At 42.4% G+C, this 9,670-nt stretch overlaps 1 protein-coding gene across 1 annotated transcript in view; it reads right to left on the minus strand.

Annotated features, from left to right (window-relative positions):
- The window catches only part of LRRC36 (leucine rich repeat containing 36), a 58,878-nt gene that overhangs the window by 14,630 nt on the left and 34,578 nt on the right, over window positions 1–9,670 (minus strand). The window contains exons 6-9 of the mRNA XM_011932061.1: window positions 8,548–8,672; window positions 6,603–6,654; window positions 4,506–4,946; window positions 936–1,234 (exon numbers count right to left, since the gene is read on the minus strand). Coding sequence (XP_011787451.1) covers window positions 936–1,234; window positions 4,506–4,946; window positions 6,603–6,654; window positions 8,548–8,672 — 917 coding nt within the window. The remainder of the gene's footprint in view (window positions 1–935; window positions 1,235–4,505; window positions 4,947–6,602; window positions 6,655–8,547; window positions 8,673–9,670) is intronic.

Consider the following 9,670-nt stretch of genomic DNA (forward strand, 5'->3'; position numbering starts at 1 on the left):
TGGTCTTGAACTCCCAACCTCAGGTGATCCGCCCGCCTCAGCCTCCCAAAGTGCTGGGATTACAGGTGTGAGCCACTGCGCCCAGTCACTAGGATATTTTATAAAATGAATTACATGTATACTGTTTATGTGGGAATGGTTCTTGATTTTTCATTCATTCTCTGAACTACTTTCAGCTAAAAATCCCTTGGATAATCTAATTCATCTTCTGTTTGCTGCTACATTGGAAAAAAAATTTTAATTGTTTTAACTTCTAGACAGAAAAGCAAAGCAATGCTTTTATTTATTTATTTTTTTTTTATGAAACTGAGTCACTCTGTCACCCAGGCTGGAGTGCAGTGGCGCAATCTCAGCTCACTGCAACCTCTGCCTCCGGGGTTTAAGTGAGTCTCCTGCCTCAGCCTCCCGAGTAGAGTAGCTGACACTACAGGTGCGTGCCACCACACCCAGCTAATTTTTGTATTTTTTTAGTAGAGATGGGGTTTCGCCATGTTGGCCTAGCTGGTCTTGAACTCCTGACCTCAGGTGATGCACCCACTCAGCCTCCCAAAGTGCTCGGATTATGGGTGTGAGACACTGCGCCCAGCCTGAAGCAATGCTTTTGTAAGAACTATTTCATGTGCGGCTGAAGCAAATGTGTAAATATGATGAGACAGTAAACATAGATGCTACAGAGTTCAATCTTCAGCTGGAAGTAGATCAGGGACAGTTCTCCCTGTGATATAGGTGAGAAAATGGCAGCAGTGGGGGAATGACTTTCCCAAGAGCAGAAGGTTCAACAGACATTAGCTTGGCAGCATTAGCCACCAGCCTCTAAAAATCTCTTTGAATTTCTAGCCCTGTTGGTCAGAACCACCTCCACTCCCAACAGAATCCTCATTCTGGTCTTCAACCTGACATGTTTCTTGCACAAACACAAACAAGCCAACACTTGCCTCACTGCCTGTAGCATCTTGGAAATCATGCTTTAGATTCAGGTTGGCAAGGATATTGTCCTTCCATTTGAATCCTCTCTTCGATGGGCTTAATGACCTCTTAGTAAAAATCTTTCTGTCTTCTGAAGTCCCAGGAGACAACAGCAGTGTCCGCAAAGGAATTGTCCTGTTTCCCAGGACAGCATTGTTTGGGACAGAACCATGTGCTGGTGTTAAATCACCGAGGCTGGTAGATAATTGTTGCTCTACATTGACGAGTAGAGCAGGGTCACTGTTGAAATGGGTTGTGGCATACAGATCTGTGGAGGAAATAGAATGAGAGATGAACCTGCCCTTTGACTCCCTCATGTCTCACTTCTATCCATACCTGGCCTGTAGTCCAAGGGTCATAATAACCACTCCCTAGCATACATCCTCAACTCTTTGACAAAACTCCAACTCTGGTTAAATCCAACTGTCCACATATTACACCAGAGCAGGGTAACACAGCTGGAGAACAAAATGCATCTGTTCTGACCTTTCAAACTTTAAACTCATGACCATTATTGTAACTGTGCCCTTAGTGGTGCCCAGTTCTTCTATTTTTTTTTTTTTTTGAGAGAGTCTCGCTCTGTCTCCCAGGCTGGAGTGCAGTGGCCGGATCTCAGCTCACCGCAAGCTCCACCTCCCAGGTTCATGCCATTCTCCTGCCTCAGCCTCCCGAGTGGCTAGGACTACAGGCACCCACCACCACACCTGGCTAATTTTTTGTATTTTTAGTAGAGATGGGGTTTCACAATGTTAGCCAGGATGGTCTTGATCTCCTGACCTCGTGATCCACCCGCCTCGGCCTCCCAAAGTGCTGGGATTACAGGCATGAGCCACCGCGCCTGGCTGAGGCTTTCATTCTTATGCATCCCCTGAAGCTGTTCACTAATGTCTTCTTCATTGCCAAATACCATAATCACTTCTCAGTCCCAGGCTCCCTCCTCCCTCCCTGTCAGAAGAAGCATTTGACCTAGCATTGATGACTCCCTCATTCTTTTTTTTTTTTGAGACAGAGTCTTGCTCTGTCGCCCAGACTGGAGTGCAGTGGCCGGATCTCAGCTCACTGCAAGCTCCGCCTCCTGGGTTTAGGCCATTCTCCTGCCTCAGCCTCCGGAGTAGCTGGGACTACAGGCGCCCGCCACCTCGCCCGGCTAGTTTTTTGTATTTTTTAGTAGAGACGGGGTTTCACTGTGTTAGCCAGGATGGTCTCGATCTCCTGACCTCGTGATCCGCCTGTCTCGGCCTCCCAAAGTGCTGGGATTACAGGCTTGAGCCACCGCGCCCGGCCGACTCCCTCATTCTTGAAACACATTCTTCACTTAGCTTCCAGGATATCACTTCCTCTTGGTTTTTTCCCCTCTATCTTACTGGCTGCTGCTTTCTCACTCTCCATGATGGTTTCTCTTCATCTACTTCTAATTGTTGGAGGGCTCAGGACCAGTCCTCAGATCCCTTTTCTATCTATATTTACTCTTTCAGTGAGATTTCACCCAGTCTCACAGTTTTACTGTCACCCATACACTTATAATCTCCAAATTTATATTTCCAGACATACCTTCTTCCCTAAACTCTGCACTAGTACGTCCAATTACCAAATTGGCATCTCTGGAAAGTTTTAATAAGGCACCTGAAACTTAAGATGTCTAAAACCCAACTCTTGATATTTATCTTAAAATCTATATCTCCCATTCTTTTCCATCTTAGTAAATGAAAGCTCTGTTCTTCTAGTTATTCAGACTCAAAACCACAGAATCATTGTTAACCCTTTCTCCCACACTTCATCCTGGATCCATCAGCAAACCATGGAGTGTCATCTTCAGAACATATTCAGAATCTGACTACTTCTCACCACCTCCACCGCTATCTGTCTAGCCCAACCCATCATCATCTGTTACGCTGATTCCAATCTCTTAAAGCATTAAAAAAAAAATTCTACCCTGCTCCCCATAGTCTATTCTCAACCTGACATTCACAGTAATTCTTAAGTGAGATCACATCACTCCCTTGCTACAAACTCTCCAACTCCTTCTGATCTCACCCAGATAAAAGTCTGGCATCTTTCTTACTTCAGCTATACACTCTACTTTCTTTGCTGCGGCCACACTGGCCTCCCTGAGGTTCCTGGAACATGAAAAGTATGTTCCAGCCTCAGGACTTTTGCATTTATTCCCACTGTCTAGAAAGTTCTCCTCCCAGACCCACATGGCTTACACTCATTCAAGTCTCTACTTTTATGGTGCCTCATCAGAGAAGCTTTCTGGACCATTCTGTCTAAAGCATCACCTCCTCCTTGTCATGCTCTATGCCCTTATATAATTTTTTCCACAGCACTTACCATAACCTGACATATATTTACATGTTAAAATGTTTATCATGTGTCTTACCCCATGAGAATATAAGCTCCATGAAAATAGGGATTGTCGGCCGGGCGCGGTGGCTCAAGCCTGTAATCCCAGCACTTTGGGAGGCCGAGACAGGCGGATCGCTAGGTCGGGAGATCGAGACCATCCTGGCTAACACGGTGAAACCCCGTCTCTACTAAAAAATACAAAAAGCTAGCCGGGCGAGGTGGCGGGCGTCTGTAGTCCCAGCTACTCGGGAGGCTGAGGCAGGAGAATGGCATAAACCCGGGAGGCGGAGCTTGCAGTGAGCTGAGATCCAGCCACTGCACTCCAGCCCGGGTGACAGAGCGAGACTCCGTCTCAAAAAAAAAAAAAAAAAAAAAGAAAGAAAGTAGGGATTGTCTTATTATGGTAAAATATACATGGAACTTTATTTTGTTTGCTACTTTATCTCCAGAGTTAGAACAGTGTCTGGGACACTGTAGGTGTTCAATGAGTTTGGTTGAATAAATAACAGAAGAGTGATCTCCGTCACTAACTCTGAAACTAACTTCTGTTTCTGTTTTCGAGACGGAGTCTTGTTCTGTTGCCCATAGAGTGCAATGGTCTGATCTTGGCTTACTGCAACCTCTGCCTCCCAGATTCAAGCAATTCTCCTGCCTCTCAGCCTCCTGAGTAGCTGGGATTACAGGTGCACGCCACCATGCTCAGCTATTTTTGTGAGTGCGTGTGTGTGTGTGTGTGTGTGTGTGTGTGTATGTGTGTGTATTTTTGGTAGAGATGGGGTTTTACCATGTTGGCCAGGCTGGTGTTGAATTCCTGACCTCATGATCTGCCCGGCTCAGCCTCCCAAAGTGCTGGGATTACAGGCATGAGCCACCGTGCCCGACCTGAAACTAACTTCTGAAAGTAACTCAAAATAGAAGTGACTGTGAGTAAAGACTAGATGTCCTGGGATGCTACTTAACTAAAATAGCAAGTAGCTGTGATGCTCACTTTCCTACAAATTTTCCCTAATATATATATCATGTTAAACTCATACCCTATAGATTTCTGGAGGTTCCAAGGACCACTGGTGACCCTAAAATACAACTTAAGAAATGCTAATACAATTTCAGAAGGGTTAATTCCAAAATTTTCAGTTATATCTTCTACCTTCATGCCTATGAAGAAGAGCTGTAAACTGACAGGAAGCTGTTACCTGAACTAAGCTTCAAAAGCCTTCTAGTGCTGGAGTCAGGGTTTGACAGAGAAGTCAATAAGTCTCCACAGGAATGCGAAGCAGTGGCCTTTATGTTATTTGAAGGCTTTATGCTGTACTCTTGATAGTTCTTGCTTCTCTGAGGCCTTTTACCAAGACTTCCATGCAGGGATAGAGTTGGAGAATAATGACTGTCATAATTTTCCAGACCAACATCTGAAGGTAACTGATAGGGATGGATCTGGCTAGAATCACCCACATCCAGGCGTTTACTCAATGAGGCATCATGGGTAAGCTGAAAAGTATCAGATTTTGGTATCAATTCCTTTTCTGGAGAAGAACCTGAAGACTTATTGTCCAAAAAGGATACTTGGTACCCTTCTCTAGTCATCTTCTCTGGGGATCGGACTGTGGACTGACGAGGCGAGTAGTGTCTGAACTCTAAACACCACCAAGGGAAAAAAACAAAACATGGTAAGAATTCTTTGTGGCCTAGCTGGGAGTACCTCTGTTCACTGAACATACTCTCTGCCAGAAACACCTCTCAGGAAGAGGTGATTTATAATTCTGATTAATGGTAGCATAAAGTGATGAAAGGACTTCCACATGGAACACCACCACCACCAATAAAATGTGGGACTTTTGTGTAAACAGTAAATAATCTATAACATTCTGGAGACAAATTCTTTTTTTGTTTGTTTGTTTGTTTTTGAGACAGGGTCTCACTCTGTCACCCAGGCTGGAGTGTAGTGGTGCAGTCTTGGCTCACTGCAACCTCCACTTCCCAGGTGCAAGCAATTCTCGTGCCTCAGACTCCCGAGTAACTGGGCTTACAGGCATGTGCCACCATGCCCAGCTAGTTTTTGTATTTTTAGTAGAGACAGGGTTTCACCATGTTGGCCAGGCTGGTCTCCAACTCCTGACCTCAAGTGATCCATCCGCCTCAGCCTCCTAAAGTGCTGGAATTACAGGCATGCCTGGCTAAGTTTTGTATTTTTTGTAGAAACAGAGTTTCACCATGTTGGCCACGCTGGTCTCGAACTCCTGACCTCAGGTGATCCACCTGCCTCCACCTCCCAAAGTGCTGGGATTACAGGCATGAGCCACTGTGCCTGGCTGAAAAAAATTTTTTTTAATTAGCCAGGTGTGGTGGTAGTCCTAACACTTGGGAGGCTGAGGTGGGATGATTGCTTGAGCCCAGAAGTTTGAGGTTATTATGAACTCTGATTGTACCATTGTACTCTACTCCAGCCTGGGCAACAGACTGAGACCCTGTCTCAAAAAAAAAAAAAAAAAAAAAGGAAGGAAGGAAGTGGGAAGGGAAGAAAGACACAGAGAATGAATTGCCTAGAAATCTACACCCATCTAAAATACCCTTCAAGAATGATAGTGAAATAGAGGCATTATCACACAAAGAAAAGCTGAAAGAACTCATCACTAATAGACCTACATAAAAGTATGTACCACTATAAGGAAAGGAAAATGATATATCAGAAGGGAAGCCTGGGAAGAAAAAGGAAGTGAGCAAATAGTGTTAAATAAATGGATAGATTTAAATCTACATTGACTATATAAAACATAATATCTTGTGAAGTCTTTAAAAATATAGAGAATTAAAATTCATAATAACAACGTATAAGTCAGGAAAGAGTAAATGAAATAAAGTACTATAAGGTTTTTGAATTATGTAAAAGAAGACTTAAGGTATTAACAATTTAAACATTATGTAAGTTAACGCTACATATTATCATTTGGGGAATAATACTAAAAATATAGAAAAAGCATATAACTTATAAACTAGTAGAGATAAACAAATAGATGAATAAAAAAATGAATACAAAAGAAGGCAAGAAAGGTAAGAAAAAGAATAGTCAGCCAATGCAAAAAAAAATCAAGAGCAAAGGAGGTCAGAATATTCACTCTTTAGGCAGAGAAGTCCCACAGGTTACTAATCATCCAGGACAGTCCCTCACAAAAGCAGAAATTATTTGACTAAATAGGGCCCCCGTATTGAGACATCTTCATCTCCCAAATCCCATCACATCCAGACTTCTCTGATTAGTATGGGGGAAAATACTCAGTGAGCAAAATATTTACCATCTTCCTGGTGATTGTCACTTGGCATCTCCCTTCTTGCCACTTCCTGTGTCTAAAAAAAGTTCGAAAGTTTAGGTAGAAGGAAGTCCATGTGCGTTCAAATGTGAGCTTATTAGACCAGGGGTTCAGAATACTTTCCTGTTAATGGGAAAGACTATCCTTGCAAGTTAGGGAAACAGATCTTTAAGCAAAGGTCCAGTTTAAGTCTATTTTAAAACAGTCACGGCCGGGCGCGGTGGCTCAAGCCTGTAATCCCAGCACTTTGGAAGGCCAAGGCGGGCAGATCACGAGGTCAGGAGATCAAGACCATCCTGCCTAACACGGTGAAACCCCATCTCTACTAAAAAAAATACAAAAAACTAGCCGGACGAGGTGGCGGCACCTGTAGTCCCAGCTACTCAGGAGGCTGAGGCAGGAGAATGGCGTGAACCCGTGAGGCGGAGCTTGCAGTGAGCCGAGATCGCGCCACTGCACTCCAGCCTGGGCTACAGAGCGAGACTCTGTCTAAAAAAATAAAAAATAAAATAGTCACAATACAAGGAGATTCCAGAGTTGCTTGAATATCCTTAGGAGGTAAAGAACATAGCAAACAATGACTGTACTTTCTCTGCTTTAGATAGCTCAGCATACAAGGTAGATGAGGCCACTTTCCAACTTTGCTTTTTCTGTTTAAAGGACTTTCATACTTATTGTACCGGCTGGTAAAGCTGTCAACCACCATAGCTAAGGGAGTTTTAATAGGCTGAAAATTAATCTGAGGCATAACTAGGCAAGGATTGAAGCAAAACAGAAAGTCATCTAGGGTTTGCTTTTAAAAAAATTATCTTAAAGTATTCAGTGTCTTTTTGGTAGTCATGGAGAGAAAGAAATCCCACTTCCTTAATTCTTAAATGAAAGAGATACAGCAAACTATTAAATTTCCTTTTTTCTCACTTCAAGAAGTAATTTCAGAGAAGTTTTTTTGTTTGCTTTTTAATCTAAGAAGTGCTATTTAACTGGAGATTGCAATACTCTTTGTCTCCATTTCCTTAAGTCAATATGGTTTTAAAAAATGGTAACTAAGATCGTTTCTAAGTCACCCAAGTAGAATCTCCAAAAACAAAGAAACTGATTAAATGCTTATCTTTTTTAAAAGGTGAAGGCAGTCTATACCCGAACTGAAAAGAATAGCACTTTTTACTAATTCAGTCTTGATTATCCAAATTATGGATTAATCAGAGCCTTTCCTGCTTTTCTTTCTCCTCCTGGCTATTTTCTACAATTTTATTGTTCATAAATATATCAAAGAAAAGGCAAAGAAAGGGAGAAGGTGAATATAAAGTAGTCAGTTCTGCTCCTTGTATCATATTCACTCACACAAACAAGCCTTACATAATGGTTGCATCCCTTCTGTCACTAATTTTTTCAATGAAACCTTATTTTTCACTACTCCCCCATCTTGCATGATCTCTATCTTCCCATTGCCCACAACTTCCATGCCATCTTTACCCCTTAAACTTTACTTTTTTTGTTACATTGAAGAGGCAGCTTTGCGAAAGTCATACCTAAAATGTAAGACTCAGCATTAAAGGGCAGAGGTAGAAAATGTAAGAAGCAAGACAACAGGAGATGGAGATACTGGATAGAGAGGAGAAAATTTAAAACCAGCCAAAAACTGTAACAGTTGCATTCCTGTTTGAGGACCAAAATGCCTGTCATAGATATGCTAAAGTTATATGTATAAATATATGACATTAGATAACAGGTTAGTGTGAGAGAGAGGGAAATGGGAGATTGAAATTAATGGAGAAGGTACTCTGCATTCTGTCCTGCCCTTTCCTTTAAAAGGGTCTAAAATGCCTTCAAACAAGTCCTCTGAGACCTTCATAAATAATTGAGAGCCCATTGAATTATCAGTATTAATCATTGACTAGCCAACAGATCAGTAGGAGAGTGAATACATTACCTGTGTCCCCAGTGGGAAGGTGTCTAATTTCTGATCAGGTGTACCATTGCCCTGAGTTGCAGAAGTACTTAGGGAATCCTTTATTTCCCGGTTGGGGAAGGGAATAAAAAGTCCTTTGTTTGAGTCTGTGTTAAAAGAAAAAGCATACAATGAAGCACTGACCAGACTTCAAAGACAGCATGTCTAATGGAAAGATACTAAAAGGAAAGTCACAAGATTGAATGCTAGTTCTGGTGCCACCACTTGGAGACCACGTGAATTTGAGCAAATCACTTAACCTCTCTACATCTCTCACTTCATTTGGAAAACAGAGATGATAAAGTCTAAACTTTCTATCTCTTAGGGTTGAGCCAGGTTAAAACAGGATAATGGATATGAAATGGCTTCATAATTTATGAAGTGCTCAACAGAAACTGAGCGGAAGGCAAATACTTTGCACATTTCCTAAGCTAATAAATAATTAACTTTGATACCAATTAAATAATCTCCAACTATAGGGGGAGATGCTGGGAACAGACTCCTAGTATTACACATCTTCAGGGTACTAATCAGCAGTCAGCACTGATTGACCATATCAAACCAGCCTTTTTTTTGCCTTACTTTCTCTCTTTTGTAAAAAGAGAGAAACTAAGCTGGGCATGGTGGCTCACACCTGTAATCCCAGCACTTTGGGAGGCTGAGGTGGGCAGATCACTTGAGGTCAGGAGTTCAAGACCAGCTTGACCAACTTGATGAAATCCTGTCTCTACTAAAAATACAAAAATTAGCTGGGTGTGGTGGTGCACACCTGTAATCCTGGTTGCTCGGTAGGCTGAGGCAAGAGAACTGCTTGAACCCAGGTGGTAGAGGTTGCAGTGAGCCAAGATCGCGCCACAGCACTCCAGCCTGGGCGACAGAGCAAGACTCTTTCTTGGGAAGAAAAAAAAACAAAAAAATCAAATGTATTAGAACACTCTGGATGTTATTTTCGGTGAGATTTGTTGTTGTTGTTGTTGTTTTAATTTTTACATTAAAAAAAGTTTTAATAGAAACAGGGTATCCCTATGTTGCCCAAGCTGATTTAGAACTCCTGGGCTCAAGCAATCTGCCAGCCTTGGCGACCTAAAGTGTTGGGATTACATGC

This window comes from Colobus angolensis, unplaced genomic scaffold (assembly GCF_000951035.1).
Source record: "Colobus angolensis palliatus isolate OR3802 unplaced genomic scaffold, Cang.pa_1.0 Scaffold93, whole genome shotgun sequence".
NCBI classification, from domain to species: domain Eukaryota; kingdom Metazoa; phylum Chordata; class Mammalia; order Primates; family Cercopithecidae; genus Colobus; species Colobus angolensis.